The 17,031-nt window shown below is 40.6% G+C and overlaps 1 protein-coding gene across 1 annotated transcript in view; it reads left to right on the forward strand.

Moving 5' to 3' along the window:
- Positions 1-412: 412 nt before the first annotated feature.
- LOC127566914 (ankyrin repeat domain-containing protein 33B-like) overlaps positions 413-17,031 on the forward strand; it is a 38,292-nt gene continuing 21,673 nt past the window's right edge. The window contains exon 1 of the mRNA XM_052009434.1: positions 413-488. Within this exon, the coding sequence (XP_051865394.1) occupies positions 432-488 (57 nt within the window). The 5' untranslated portion in view covers positions 413-431. The remainder of the gene's footprint in view (positions 489-17,031) is intronic.

Below are 17,031 nucleotides of genomic sequence, written 5' to 3' on the forward strand. Positions count from 1 at the left end.
CATATTTGGCAAATAGTTTAACCCCTGCCACCCATCCCACTGTTTAGTTCTGTTTAGTTTCAAGACTGACCAATTCATTCGAGGAAAGTGGGTGGTATCACGTCTAGTAATGGTTAAGCATACCAACTAGATTTTAACCAGAGTCCTTTTATGATTTTATGATATAAAGACCAGAAGAGATCTGAGACCAGTGCGTGACAACTCTTATCATGGCGAACAGCGGGGATTCTCTATGTCAAAGGGTGAAGGAATTCATCTCAGCAGTGCCCTGCTACGATCAGCCTGCTCTGGATCCCACAGAGGGCTACAGCGGCAGTTTGGAGAGCCTCGACAATATGGCGGAAGGCTACTCTTCTGCTGAATCTGAGCGAAATGGTGGGTGGGACCCAAACGAGACCTGTGGTCAGAACAACGTCAAGCTTCTGTGGGAAATGCTGGGAAGCGAGGCGGCAGAAGAAGCAATGGGTGAAGTGGATATCAACGGAAGGGTAAGGAATATGTACATTTATCACTGTATTCCCTCTGATCCCACATCATTTATTTATTGAACTTGAATATTGACACAACTGTTTTGGTCACTGAGTTGGAATGAGAAGATGCTTAAATTCACACATAGATTATGGCAAAAAAGATGTATTTACGATGGAGTCTATTCTTTGAACATACAGAATTTACTTGTGGCAACAAAGCTGGTATAACAAAATAAACATGTAGCAAGCAAAGTGCACTTAAGTGAAGCAAAGTGTCTCTTTAATACAGCAGTTTATTTACTGCGATAAAGTATTTATTTACTGCAATAACCACAGTCTATCTAATAGTGTAAACTATTTAATGCATCAAAAATTCTTAATTTTATACAGAAAACAGCTTCTGTTTCTCAATGAAGATGGAGTCTATTTAATGCAACCAACAGTCAAGTTAATGCTGCAAAGCAGAATTTATTTAATACAGAAAACAATTGATTAAACACAGGGAAACTGTGTCCATTTAATAAAACAAATACGATCTCTTTAATACAGGAAAATCTGTTTAATAGAGCCAATATTCTATTTAATATAGCAGAGTATTTAAAAGAGCAGAGACAATTTAATACAATAAAAAGAAAGTTTCAATACAGCGAACTTAACCCAGCTCATGTTGTCTGTTCAATACAGCAAAGAGAATCTATGTTATATAGCAAGCAACTTTTATTTAATGCAAGAGTTTGGTTAATATCACAGATAATTCAATAAAGCAAGCAATATCCACAGCCTTCTAAAATACAGCAATAACGACATATTTAATATATAAGGCAGTGCATGTTTAATGTAACAGAGTATATAACAATGCAAAGAAAGAATATCAGAACATAAGAACATAGGAAGTGGGAGGTAGGGAGGCAGTCAGCCCTTTGAGCTTGTTTTGCTGTTCAATAGGGTCATCACTGATCTGCTCACTGCCTCTGCTCCACTTCCCTGCCTGTCTTCCAGAATTCCTGACTCTCTTCTCAACCAAACAACTGTCCATCTTGACCTTGAAGGTATCCAAGGACTCCACTTCCACAGTCTGGAGTAGACAATTCCAAAGCATCACTAACCTTTGAGTGAAGAAATTCCTCCTCAATGCCATTTTAAATGAGCAACCCCTTTTATAGCATGGAACGTATGTGCTCTGTGTGTTCTGAGAGATCCCCATCAACAGCTGCCACTGTGTCTCCACTGACTGACCCCAGCTCACTTCATCCAGCTCTGCTTTCATCCTTCGTAGCTGCTCTAATTTAAGTTTAAAGGACTCATCTTGGACCCACTCTTCTGTCCCTCAAACTGAGTGTAAGATTCAATCATTTTACGATCGGTGCTACCGAGGGGTGCCTTCACTGAGAGGTCATTGACCCTGTTTCATTGCACAATACCCGGTCTAGTGTAGACTGATCTCGCCTTGGTTCCACAGTGTGCTGTTCTACAGAACCACCCTGAAGACACTGAACTGCCCATCTCCACTACTCCTGTACATCTGATTTTCTAGTCTATATGTAGACTGAAACTGCCCTCTGACTATCACTGGACCTTTCTGACAAGCTCCCATTCTTTCTTCCTTTATACTCTGGTGTGGTGACCCTTCCAGGGCCTGTATAACATTCCCACAAGCAACCTCAGTCCTTTATTTCTCATCTCCACCCAAACCACTTCTACATCCTGGTTTCCTGAACGTGGGTCGTTGCTCTCGATCGCACTCAGACCATTGTTAATTAACAGAACCACTCCGCCACCTTTCCCAGCTTCCTGTCCTTCCAAAATGTCATGTACCCTTCAATATTCAGGTCCCAACCTATGTTGTCCTCTAGTCATGTCTGTGTGACGGCCATCAGATCGTATTATTTATCTCTATTGGCACTCTCAGGTCATCTGTTTTGTTTTCAGTGCCACAAGCATCCAAGTACCAAGTCTTTAATTCTGTCCTTTCATGATGCCTTATCTGCTGATTTTCTCTGAGACATGTACTCTTTATCCCTTCGTGCCACAGTCTGTCGTTTCCCATATTATTACCATCCTCTTTTATTCTATTTTTCCCACCGAGGTGGGTAACTCAAAGTCTGTTCAATAAAGCAAAACAATTCTGCTCACAAAGAAATAAAAACAGCAAATGCTGGAAACACTCAGCAAGTCAGGCAGCATCTGTGGAGGGAGAAAAACCGTTAACATTTCAGGTCAGGGAACCTTCATCGGAACCCAGACTTGAAACATTAACTGCTTCTCTTTCAGATGCTGCCTGACCTGCTGAGTATTTCCAGCATTTTCTGTTTTTATTTCAGATTTCCAGCATCAGCAGTTTTCTTTTTCTCAGACAGTGCACTCACACAGAGATTCAGTTGAAGACATGAGATTCAGTTGGAGGCTCCCAAGAAACATAATCACATACGACTCACTTCACATCAATTAAATGTACAGCCCTGGTCAAGGAACCTTACCTAATCATGCAACTTGTTAGAGAGAACAAAAATACTCGTAGAAGACGGACCGACCATCCTGCCTTGCTAATACCCTGCAGTCTTTCACAGGCACCTTCAGAAAGTGCCATTAAAAGTCTTTATGGAGCACAGCCTGTATGGGAGAAGAATTTCAAGGGAAGAGTCAACTTGAATTCCTATCGGGCTGTATTCCATGGTGGATAAGAGAAGTCAGTCATTTCACACTTAATTGCAGCAAAGTAGTGAAGCTGTCGTTATTTGAAGAGCACCCCATGAGCAGATCATTGCGCTCCACTCTGAGCTGGCAGCATTTGAACTGAATGCATGTCATAAGCTGCCATTCTAAATGAAGGATCACCAAGCCAGCAGCTACAAGACCACATTGACTTAGTCTACCACACTGGAGAATCATACGGGGCAGATCGTCAAGTCAAGTCAAGTCAAGTTTATTGTCATGTTGAAAAACTTGCTTGCAGCAGCATCACAGGCACGTTGGCACAGACAACAGAGCACTAATTATACATGAATTGTACATTACAAAACAAAATACAAAAACAAGACCTTAGTGCAAAAAAATACAATCAGAGACAAGTCCACAGGAGGTGGTCCGTAGTGTTCCGTTGCTGAGGTAGGGTTAGGGTTGTGCAGGTCGATTCAAGAACGGACTAACTGAAGGGAAATAGCTGTTCCTGAACCTGGTGGTGTGGAACTTCAGGCTTCCGTACCTCCTGCCCGATGGTAGCTGCGAGAAGAGGGCATGGCCCGGATGGTGGGGATCCTTGATGATAGATGCTGCCTTCTTAGATATTTAGATATTACATATTTATATATCAGTCACATGTATATCGAAACACACAGTGAAATACATCTTTTGCGTAGTGTTCTGGGGGCAGCCCGCAAGTATCCCCACTCTTCCGGTGCCAACATAGCACGCCCACAACTTCCTAACCCGTACGTCTTTGGAATGTGGGAGGAAACCGGAGCACCCGGAGGAAACCCACGCAGACACGGGGAGAACGTATAAACTCCTTACAGACAGCGGCTGGAATTGAACCCGGGTCACTGGCGCTGTAACAGCGAGCACCTGCTGTAGCTGCTGTCAGTGGTGGGGAGGGCTGTTCCCGTGATGGACTGGGCTGTGACCACTTCTATCTGCAGCCTCTTGTGTTCCTGTGGGTCGGTACTATAGATAAGGAATGAAATTCAAAACTCATATGTGTGTGCGTGGTGTGTATGTGTGTGTGTGTATATGTGTGTATGTGTGTGTGCTCGTGTGTGTGTGTGTGTGTGTGTGTGTGTGTGTGTGTGTGTGTGTGGTGTGTGTGTGTGTGTATGTGTATATGTGTGCACATGTGCATGTAGTGTACAGTATATGTAAGAACAGTATTTATATTCCTGTAGAGCTCAACTTGACATACCTAGTGAGGTCATGATAAAAATTTATAGCATTACTTCTCTGTCTCAGTTTCACTCCTAGAAGACAGGATCTCTACAGCCTCCTGCCAGACTCTTCTTATGCTTGTCCTCGTGAGTCTCCTGCACTCCACCCTCCTCCCTTCCCTTCCGTGGCACATAGCACCTCCCTCTTGGCCTAGCTCACTTATGAGAATGCCTATGTTCTCCCTCTGTAACAGCACGTCTCTCTCTCTCTGCTCCCACCTCTCCCCATCTCCCTCCCTCCAGCTTTCGCAGTGTGTGCTGCTGCCACTGTGTAGCTACCTCGGGGACTCTGCCAGTAAGGGATGGCACATTGTGCAGAAAGTATCAGAAGCTCAGTGGAATCTAGAGTGCTGCCATCAAGATCCACACGGGTGGCCACCTAATACAGCTTTAGGGGTAGAAATCATGCTGATTCTGATCTTGTTTGGAGTCAATTTCCAAATTTTTTGTTGGAGGTGAGGGGAGGCACAGATGCCAAGGAAATTATATTCCAGTTTCTTGGCAAATTTATTTATTAAAGCAAGTGAAGCCCTTTTAGTGAATACCTGAGATGGCATAGTGTATCTAATACAGCAAAGAGGACTTATCCAATACAACAGTGTCTCTTTACTGCAGCAGAAAAACAACTTAATACAGCAAATGGAACCAATTTAACACAGCAGAGCTTACTTAATACAACCACACAGGCTAGTTCTTACTGCCAAGTTTATTTACCACCACAAAGTCAATTTGCTGCACATAAGAGATTCCATTTATGACTAGATCATTTATATCATACAGCAGAGTCTATTTAATGCAGCAAATAGTGACCAATTCATGAAGAAAAAACTGTCTCTTTAATATAGTAAAGGGTGACTAATCACCACTCCGAAGAGAGTCCTGGAAAGGAGTGAAAGGTCAAGCAAGTTTAAAGACTGAGCAATTCAGAAGGCAGGCAGGTTAAACATATAGGAGATCGAGAGGCTGAATGAAAGGGAAGTCTACTTTTTTGTTATACTAACTTCATGTATGATGTTTTAGATCAATGTTGTGTCAAAAGAATTTTGATTTTTGCACTAGAACATCAGAAGTAAAAGCAAGAGTAGGCCATGTGGTCCCTCAGGTGCATAAGTAATGTCTGTTTAAATGGATTATTGAAGAACATTATAAAGATCTCTTTTAACTCAATTAAGAGTCTGGTTATTGTAAATATCAGAATTTCATAAATGCTACTGAGTCAATTAACTACACCTGAAAGATACCAGTTAACACAGTAAACAGTCAATGTAACTGAGCAAAGAGAAGCCCTTTTACACCATTTGTACAGTAGTGGGAAAGGATACTGGCTCGGCAGATCACAGTGTCGAACTCAAATCAGTCTGGGCGGAGCTGAGAAGCAGCAGAGGGGGGAAAACATGGAGGGAGTAGTTTATAGACCTCTGAATAGTACTTGTGACATCAGGCATGGCATGAGGGAGGAATTTAGTGGTGTGTGTGTTTAACAGGGGTAATGCATGGGGGAATTCAATCTATAAAGATAAGATCAGATTTCTTTATTAGTCACATGTACATCGAGACACACAGTGAAATGCATCTTTTTGCGTAGAGTGTTCTGGGGCCAGCCCGCAAATGTCGCCACGCTTCCAGCGCCAACGTAGCACGCCCACAACTTCCTAACCAGTATGTCTTTTTGGAATGTGGGAGGAAACCGGAGCGTCCGGAGGAAACCCACGCAGACACGGGGAGAACGTACAAACTCCTTACAGACAGCGGCCAGAATTGAACCCGGGTCGCTGGCGCTGTAATAGTGTTACACTAACCGCTACACTATCGTGCCTGCCCTAATGTCAAGGATGAATTTCTGGAATTTATCCAAGGTGGATTTCTAGACAAGTATGTTGAGGGTCTGATGGGGGACAGGTTAGGTTAGATCTACTCCTGTGGAACAAGAAAGGATTAATTAATAATCTTATTGTCAAGGGCCTCTGCCAACAATGACAATAATGAGATCACATTTTATGTTTTTTGAAAGTAATGTTGTGCACTTTGAAAGCAAAGTTTCCAATCTATGAAGATGTGACAGGCAGGATAACCGTGGCAGACTGGGAAATGACACTGAAAGGCATGACAGTGAACATGCAATGATTGGAATTTAAAGCAACAATACATTACCTGCAACAAGTATTACCTGCCACTTGGAGCATTGTGTTCAGTTCTGGTCACCTCATTATAGGAAGGATGTGGAAGCTTTAGAGAGGGTGCAGAGGAGATTTACCAGGATGCTGCTTGGATTGGAGAGCATGTCTTATGAGGATAGGTTGAGGGAGCTCGGGCTTTTCTCTTTGGAGAGGAGGATGAGAGGTGACTTGATAGAGGTGTACAAGATAAGAGGCACAGATCGAGTGGACAGTCAGAGACTTTTTCCCAGGGAGACAATGGCTAACACGAGGAGACATAATTTTAAGGTGATTGGAGAAAGATATATTTTACTTCATTTACACTTGGGTCTCCAGTATTTCTGGATGTCAGGGAGTGGTGGGTGCGTGGAACCCACTGCCAGCAGAAGTTGTGGGGGCAGATACATTAAGGACATTTAAGAGACTCTGAGATAGACACATTAATGACAGAAAAATAGGGGCTATGTGGGAGGGAAGTGTTAGATCGATCTTAGAGCAGGATAAAATGTCGGCACAACATTGTGGGCTGAAGGGCCTGTACTGTGCTGTAGTGTTCTAAGTAAACATTCACTTGAGGAACAAAGACATTTATAGCAAAAGTGGTTCAACCACAGCTTACGCGAGAAATCATCGATAGTATTAAGTCTAAGGAAGAGGCTTGTAAAGTTGCCAGAAAAAATAGAAAGTCTGGGAGAATGGACCAAGACAGCGATAGAGAAATGGAAGTAGGATATGAAAGTAAACTGGTGAGAAATATAAAAATTAATTGTAAGAAGTATGTAACAAGAAAGAGAACAGTGGGTTGTTCACAGTCAAAGGTGGGAGAATTTATAGAGAATAAGGAAATAGCAATGGATGGGAAAGGCTTAGAAGGATATGGGCCAAATGCGGGCAAATAAAATTAGCTTAAATGGGCGTCTTGGTCAGCATGGACCAGTCGGGCTGAAGGGCCTGTTTCTGTGCTGTGTCTAGCAGAGGAATTAAACAGCTTAACGTCTATCTTCATGAAAAAAGACACAAACCTCCCAGAAATACTGGAGACCCAGGGGTCCAGTGTAAATGAAGTAAAATAAATCAGTATCAGTGAACAAGGTACAAGAGAAGTTAATGAGTCTGAAAACTGATAGACCGCAAGGGTTTGATGACCTATGTCCCAGAGCTTTGAAAGAGGTGGCTGTGGAGACTGTGAATGCTCTGGTTATCATCTTCCAAAGGTCGACAGATTTTGCATTGGTTCTTGCAGACTGGAGGATAGCAAATGTGACTGCACCATTTGAGAAGGGGAAGCCAGAGTAAACCGGGAACTACTGAGCTGTCAGCCTGACATCCACAGTCGGAAAAATGCAGGAATCCAGAATAATGGATGAAATATCAGGGCACTTAAATCCTTCCCAATTTTTTTGAAAAGGAAACCATATTTGATTAGTCTATTGGAGTTACCTGAAGGTGTATCTAGTAAAGTAGATAAGGGGAAGCCAGTAGATGTGGTGTCGTTGTGTTTTCAGTCGGCTTTCGATAAGGCCCCTTTTGATCAGGCTAATGAACAAGGTTGAAGCACACAGAAGTGGCAGTAATATATTGGTGTGGATTGAGAGAAAACAATGAGTAGGAATAATCGGGTGTTTTTCAGGTTGGTGGGCTGTAACGAGGAGGATACTATGGATTTGGTGCTTGGGCCCCAGCTATTTACAACTTACATCAAGAATTTGCCAGAAGGGAACCAAATTTCTACATTTGGAGATGGCACAAAACCATGTGGGGATGCTAGAATGCAAAGGGGCTTCAAGGGAATGTAGACAGGCTGATAGTAGATTTTAATGAATGGTCGCAGAGACTTGAGGGGCCAAATGGCCAACTCCTGTTCCTATTTCTTATGTTCTTATGTGCCTCTTTAATATTAATCAGCACAGAAAAATTAGTCTGTATAATTCATCACAGTTACTTATTGCTACGGAAAACAGTTGTCTAGAAAATGAGGCAACATACAAACTGCTGGGGGAACTCAGCGGGTCAGGCAGCATCGGTGGAGAGAAACGGACAGTCGACATTTTGGGTCGAGACCCTTCATCAGGACTGATTTTCTGGGAATTGATTTTATCTGCGTCCATCATCTGTGCATAAAAACGGTTTAACCTAGCTCGGAGCAAGCTAGCCATCATTCTCAGCTGAAATAGTGCCAGCTGGAAAATGCGACCAAGCATTTTATGCACCAGTCACATCAGCAACTGCACTTGTGACTGAAGCAGTGCATACAGCTGCATGCAACGAGACCCGCACTGATGTGACAATTAACATTCCCATCCTAACAGTGCCAGGCAATCACCATCTCCAACGAGACAGAGCCTAAGCACCCGTTCTCACCACTGAGTCTCCAACCATCAACATACTGGGGGGGAGGGGGGGTGTCACCATTAAGCAGAAACTAGCTGGACCAATCACATAATTACAGTGGCTACAAGAGCAGGTCAGAGGCTGGGGATCCTGTGTTAAGTGACTCACTTCCTGACGCCCCAAGGATTTTCCATCATCTGCAGGGCACAAGGCACTCTCCGTTTGCCTGAATGAGTGCAACTCCCACACCGTCCAGGACAAAGCAGCCCCCTTGATCGGCACCCCACCCATCACGCTAAACACTCCCTCCCTCCACCACCGGCGCACAGTGGCTGCAGTGAGCACCGTCTCCAAAACACATTGCAGTTACCCACCCAGGCTACTCCAACTCCACCTCCCAAACCCATGACCTCTGCCACCCAGAAGGACAAGGGCGGCAGGTGGAGGGGAACACCACCACCTGCAGGTTCCCCTCCAAGTCACACACTGTCCTGACTTGGAAACATATCGCCATTCCTTCATCATCACTGGGTCTAAACCCTGGAACTCCCTTCCCAACAGCACTGTGGGAGCACCTTCACCAGAAGGACGGCAGCTTTTCAAGGAGGCGCCTCACCCCCAGCTGCCTCGAGGGGCATTTGGAGAAAGGAAATAAATGCTGGCCTTGCCAAGGATGCCCAGATCTCATAGGAATAACTTTTTTAAAAAGCACCTCTAAGATGTTTCTACCAGCAGAAAGAAACAGAATGACATTGGTATTTGCACAAGATCCATTTCTGCTCTTGCAGGTATAAATTGGAGCCTCAGAGTAATCTATGGCCATCATTGATCACTCAAGAGCACAAGTGGGAACACATTGCACTGCTTTTTTGCTTTTTCCATTAAATAGACATTCTACTGTCAGCAGGAGACCTGGTAGTGGGGCTTTAGAAGTGATTGCAAGTTGCTTGGATACCTTCCAAAGAGTGTGTTTAAACGAGCAAACAGCATTACCTCCAGATTTAGCTGTGAGATAATCAATGAGCGTCTCAGTAGTGACACAGCTGGAGGTGGCTATGGTAATGATTGCCCATGCCTTGGTGAATGTCAGGGTCTCTTTTACTAAATGAGGGTTCTCCCCACAGCCTCTCTCTCCTCCATGGTAGGTGCCACGTGTGCTGGTGGTGTCTAGCTGCTCTGGGGACTGTGTCTTTAAAGGCTGATCGCCTTTCTCGGATTGGTGGCCAGAAAGTAACCATTGGGAACCACGCAAGTCCATTTTAGCACAAGGTTCTGGGTGGAAACTGTTTCAAATGTCTTTTTGGTCAGTTGCATTATCTGTTGCAGGAACAGCAAATGGATATTAGTACTAAACCAAAAGGTTGAAATCCAATTTTCTGGGTAATACAGCAAATAGAACCTGTTTATTACAGCAATTTACTGCAGGAAAAAAGAACATTTAACATCATAATAAGGTATTTAATGTAGCAGCTTACTTAATACTGCAAATATATTCTATTAAATATGGCAGTGTCTATTTTATGGTAAACTAAAGACTTTTACCATTGCAGTCTATTTAGGACAGAAAATAATTAATTGATACAGCAAATGGAAACACTTTAATCTAGTAGGTTCTGTCTATTTAGAACAATAAACTGAATCTATTTCATTCAGCAAAGTCTATTTAATAACCCAACAGCATCAATTTTACAAGGCAAATACTTTAATAAGAACGTAAGAAATAGGAGCAGGAGGAGGCCATCTGGCCCGTCGAGCCTGCTCCGCCATTTAATAAGATCATGGCTGATCTGGCCGTGGACTCAGATCCACCTACCTGCCTTTTCCCCATAACCCTCAATTCCCCTACTATGCAAAAATCTATCTAACTGTGTCTTAAATATATTTAATGAGGTAGCCTCTACTGCTTCCCTGGGCAGAGAATTCCACAGATTCACTACTCTCTGGGAAAAGCAGTTCTTCCTCATCTCCATCCTAAATCTATTCCTCCAAATCTTGAGCCTATGTCCCCAAGTTCTAGTCTCACCTACCAGTGGAAACAACCTTCCTGCCTCTATCTTATCTATCCCTTTCATAATTTTATATGTTTCTATAAGATCCCCTCTTATTCTTCTGAATTCCAGTGTGTATAGTCCCAGGTGACTCAATCTCTCCTCATAGGCTAACCCCCTCATCTCTGGAATCAACCTGGTGAACCTCCTCTGCACCACCTCCGAAGCCAGTATATCCTTCCTCAAGTAAGGAGACCAGAACTGCACGCAGTACTCCAGGTGCAGCCTCACCAGTACCCTGTACAGTTGCAGCATAACCTCCCTGCTCTTAAGTTCAATCCCTCCAGCAATGAAGGCCAACCTTCCATTTGCCTTCTTGATAACCTGTTGCACCTGCAAACCAACCTTCTGCGATTCATACACAAGCGCTCCCAAGTCCCTCTGCACAACAGCATGCTGCAATCTTTCACCATTTAAATAATAATCTGATCTTTTTTTCCTTCCAAAGTGGATGACCTCCCATTTACCAACATTGTACTCCATCTTCCAGACCCTTGCCCACTCACTTAACCTATCTATATCTCTCTGCAGACTCTCCGCATCTTCTGCACAATTTGCTTTTCCACTCAATTTAGTGTCATCAGCAAGCTTAGATACGCTACACTCGGTCCCCTCTTCTAAATTGTTAAATGTATATCATGAACAGTTGTGGGCCCAGAACCGACCCCTGCGGCACCCCGCTCACCACTGATTGCCAACCAGAGAAACACCCACTTATCCCAACTCTCTGCCTTCTATTGGTTAACCAATCCTCTATCCACACCATTGCATTACCCCCAGCTCCATGCATCCTTATCTTATGGATAAGTCTTTTATGCAGCACCTTATTGAATGCCTTCTGGAAATCCAAGTATACAACATCCACCTGTTCCCCTCTATCCACTGCACTCATTATATCCTCAAAGAACTCCAGTAAGTTTGTCAAGCAGGACCTGCCTTTCCTGAATCCATGCTGTGTCTGTCTGATGGAACCACTTCTATTCAGATGTCTCGCTATTTCTTCCTTAATGATAGCTTCAAGCATTTTCCCAACTACAGACATTAAGCTAACTGGCCAATAGTTATCTGTCTTTTGCCTACATCCTTTTTTAAACAGTGACTGTCTTCCAATCGGCTGGGACCTGCCCAGAGTCCCGAGAATTTTGGTAAATTATCACAAACATGTCTACTATAACTTCCGCAGAGACACAAGGGACTCTGCAGATGCTGGAATCTGGAGCATCACACTCAAAAATTGCTGGAAGAACTCAGCAGGTTGATGAAGTTCTGATGAAGGGTCTTGACTCGAAACATTGACTGTTTATTTCTCTCCATAGATGCTGCCTGACCTGCTGAGTTCCTCTAGCACTTTTTGTGTGTGCTACTATAACTTCCGCCATTTCTTTCAGTACCCTGGGGACTTGTCTACCTTTAGGCCCACTAGTTTGCTCATCACTACCTCTTTAGTGACAGCGACGGTATCAAAGTCCTCACCCCCTCATCGCATCCATAACATCGCCCTTTGGTATGTTAGACGTGTCCTCCACCGTAAAGACCGACACAGAATAGTCGTTCAAAGCCTCGGCCATTTCCACATTACTCAATATAGCACACAGAAACTACTTAATATAGAAACCGATCAATGTTTTGCAAATGGATCATATTTACACAGCATAAATCAAGTAAGGCAGAGTATGTTTAAAATAAATTAGTTTGAGTATTTTAGTAAAACATTAGTGCCAAAACTATCTAATTATTGTAGGATACACAATCTGATACAGCAAATGGAATCCGATTAATACAATCTATTTAGTTTGTCAAACAAGGCCTCGTTAATAAAACAAATTCCATTTAATGCACCAAGCAGGATCTATTTAATGCAGTCCTCAAGTAAGAACTGCTGGAGGAACTCAGTGGGTCAAGCAGCATCTGTGGAGGGAAAGGGGTAGAGGAGGGCCACGTTGAGAGCACATTGGTGAGACCAAGCGCAGACTTTCTCACCTGGATCCACCTATCACTTGCCAGCTCCTTACCCCACCCGTCCCCCTCACTATACTGGCTATCTCCCCTCTACTCTTTCAGTCCAGATGAAGGGTCTCAGCCTGAAACGTTGACTGTCCATTTCCCTCCACAGATGCTGCCTGACCCATAGACCTGCCTGATCCAGCAGTTTGTTTTTTGCTCCAGATTCCAGCATCTGCTATCTTTTGTGCCTCCTATTTAGTTCAGTGACTGAAAAAAATTAATTCAAGAAAAAGAATGTATATAAAAGGAAAAAAAAACAATTTCATACAGCAAACAGAATCAATTTAATGAAGCAGGTCTTGCATAATTAATGGAGCAAATAGAGGTATATTTAATACACTGAGTATCAATTGCAGCCAACAGAATCTATTTAATACAGAAATCAGTCTCTTTGCATACAGAATCCATTTAATAGAGTCGGGAATATAATAAAACAAGCATAGCCTATTTAATGCAACAAAGTGTAATTAGTAAAACAAATCATTTAATTCACCGTACATCACCCATTTAATACAACAAACAGAAACTATTTAATCCAAAAGGCCATTAACGTAATATGTGAATCAATTTACAATAGCAAACCTCGTATATTCAATCCAGCAAACAAAGGCACTTTAAAGAAGCAATCTATTAAATGTTGCAAAATATGTCCAGTTAATAGATGAGGGAACCTACTTAACACAACAAAATCTATTTAATACAGCAGTCAGCCTTTATTTAATTTAGCAGTGGATTTCATGCAGCAAATATTATCAATTTATTGACATGGGGTGTATTTAATACAGTAAAAACTGATTTAATATGACAAACTAATCTGGTAAATTGAGCATATTCATTACAAGAAACAGTCCAGTACAGCAGAGTCCATTTCAGGCAGAATACAGTCTATTTAATACAGCAAACAATATTTAATATTGCAAGCAATCAATTAAATACAGCAAAAAGAGACTACTGGAACAAATAGTGCACTTATTACAGGTGAGACTATTTAATAAAGCAAACAGTTACTTAAAGCGGCAACAGGCCTTATTTAGTATCGTGAGTAAGCTATTTAATGCACGAATTTCTCCTCATGTCATATATCAGAGTCTTATTAATAAAACAAACAGAGTCTACTTAACACTGCAAAACAGTCTATTTAATGCAGCAAAGTACACAATACTCTATCTCCAACAGGAAATAGTGAATATACAATACCACAAAAATAATTTATTTAATACCTCAAATTGAGTCCATTTAATTTGGCAAAAATCCCAATTCGATAAAGCAGAAAACATTACATAACAAAAGCAAACAACCAGATGAATCCCACAAGTGCAGCCTGTTTCACACTGCAAACAGAATCTGTTTAAATGGCCAACCCAGTCTATATAATACAGTAAACAGAGTCTATCTCATGCATCAGATACAGAAGCAGAACATTTTTACTGCAGGAAACAGTCTATTTCTTGAGCAAACAATTCCTGATTAATAAAACAAATGGTCTATTAATACAGCAGCAAATATTTATAATAAGTTCTATGCTTATTTAATTCAGCAAGCATTGTAATTTTACAGCAAATTTGTGAATCAAATAAAGTTGTGCACTTTCAATACAGACAAGCCTTTTTAATAAAAAAATAAGATTTATTTAATAGCACAAATGTCTACTTGATAGGGAAAGCAGAAATTAAAACCAGAGAACAACTATGAATATCACATGACAAAAAGATGCGTGCTAATTTAAAGCAACAACCAGAGTCAATTTATTGTAACAAAACAAGTCTATTTAATCCAGCAAACAGAATCTACTTAAACAGCAGACAATGTATATTTAATATAGTAAGTAGCCATATCAATACCACAAAGAGTGTTTATTTATTACAACAAACAATTTACTAAAATGCAGCAAACTGAATCTACTTAAAAAGCACACACTGAATATTTAATACATTGAAGAGTCAATTTAATGCAGGAAATAGAACTCATTCAATATAGCAAATTGAGTATATGCAAGTTAACAAAGAGAGCCTTTATAAGATCGAAAAAATAATCCAGTTAATGCAGCAAACAGATTATTTTTATTTCAGCAAAATGTCTATTTGATATAGCAAAGAAAGGTGATTTAATACAATGGACAGACTCTACCATTGATAAAAGCCTTTATGAGTCCATTTAATACAGTGATCTGAGCATACCTAAGAAAGAGAACATCCCATTTAATACAGCAAGCAGAGCCTAAAGACACAGAAAAGAGTCTATTTAATACAGCAAAGTATTTTTAGGAAACAAAGAGAGCCTATTTAATAAAGCAAACTGAGTCTATTTAATAAAGCAAAGTGTGCCAATATAATACTAGAAATAGAGTCCAATTAATACATTAAACCTGATTAAGACTGCAGACAGATCCGAATTAACACAGTGGTCTGTTTATACAGTAAACAGAGTCTATTTAATATACCAAAAAGAATCTATTTGGTACAGCGAATAATTTATATTTAATATACAATTGATTTAATGCAGAAAACATAGTCTATTTAATTTAGGAAATGCAAAAAATAATAATTTAAGCAGTCCATTTAATATGGCAAACAGAATCCATTTAAAAAGCAAACACTCTTGCCTTGAGATTCAAATGCATAGTGCTTTTTTCCACATCCAATACTTCAAGGTGTTTATTTAAATATGCAAAGCAAGTCTATTTAAGAAAGCATGGTGTATAATGGAGCAATTGAAATCTATTTAATACAGCAACCATCTGTTCATAAAGCAAAAAGAGTCTAATGCTGCTGGTTAAAACCAGAAAAATCTTTGATCAGTATGGAAAAATAGATAATTAAAACAACAGACAGAAATTATTTCATACAGCATTGCCTGCTAAATATACCAACCAAAGCAATTATAAAACAGTTAAGCATTTATTTAATATAACAAACAGAGACTTGTTAATACTGTTAAGTTTATAACGAACAATGTCAATCTCCTACACTTAAATTGTACAGCAAATAAATCTATCTCTTACAGTAAAGGGGGTCACTTAATACCAAAAAAAGTCCACTCTATAAACCAAATATATTCTACTTAATACAACAGATATTGTCTAACACAACAAAACAAGGTGTGACTTAACAGGCATACGGTGTCTGTTTAATGCAGCAATCTGTGTATTAACTAACACCAAACAGAGTCTGGTTAATGCAACAATGCCAACTTAATACAACAAAATGTTTACCCAATGCAGCATGGTCCATTTAATGAACATTATATTTGACACAAAAAACAATTTCTATTTAATTTAGCAAATTATTTAACATGACAAGTCGATCTTTTTAATACAACCCAGAGTGTGTCATTCTTACAGGATTTTAAATGGGGTATCTAATTAAAACAGCAGACACTGTTAAATACAACAAGAGACCTTTCAGTACAATGACCAGTCCATAACATACTGCAGGGTCTATTTAATACACCATACAGTTTCCAGTTAAGAGAGCAAACATTATATTTAATGGCATAAAAAGAATCCATTTTAAAAGTGAATCATTGACATAATACAGCAAAGAGGATTGATTTAATTTAACAAACATTATATTTAAGATAGCAGAGTCTATGTAAATCAGCAATCAGGGTCTGCTTAATGCAGGAAACAATGATTAATTAATACTGGTTAATACAGCAAAACTACTGCACCTAGAGTAGCAAAAAGAAGCTACATAATACAGAAAGCAAAGATCATTTGAAACAGCCAAGCCCAGTTAGTGTGCCTGTTTTTTTGCACTGTAGTTGAATTAGATATTTGTGGCAGCACAGTTGCCTACGGCAAACTGAACCCATTTATTACATATGAACAGTCCAACTTATGCAACAGATTCCATTTTATACATTAAAAACTGTCTACCTAATATTCCAAAATGATATGGATTTAATACAGTCAAACTAATGCAGCAAACTGTGGCTCTAATACAGCTATTTATTAAATACAGAAAATGGTATAATTTGTATTAAATAGGCTCAGTTTGCCATGGGAGATACTGCCCACAGATCTGGTTTAATACAGAAAGCAGTCCACTTAATACAGCAATATGTCTTATTTAATGCCACAGATCTTACTTAAAACATCAAATAG

Source organism: Pristis pectinata, chromosome X (genome assembly GCF_009764475.1).
Source record: "Pristis pectinata isolate sPriPec2 chromosome X, sPriPec2.1.pri, whole genome shotgun sequence".
Lineage (NCBI taxonomy): Eukaryota > Metazoa > Chordata > Chondrichthyes > Rhinopristiformes > Pristidae > Pristis > Pristis pectinata.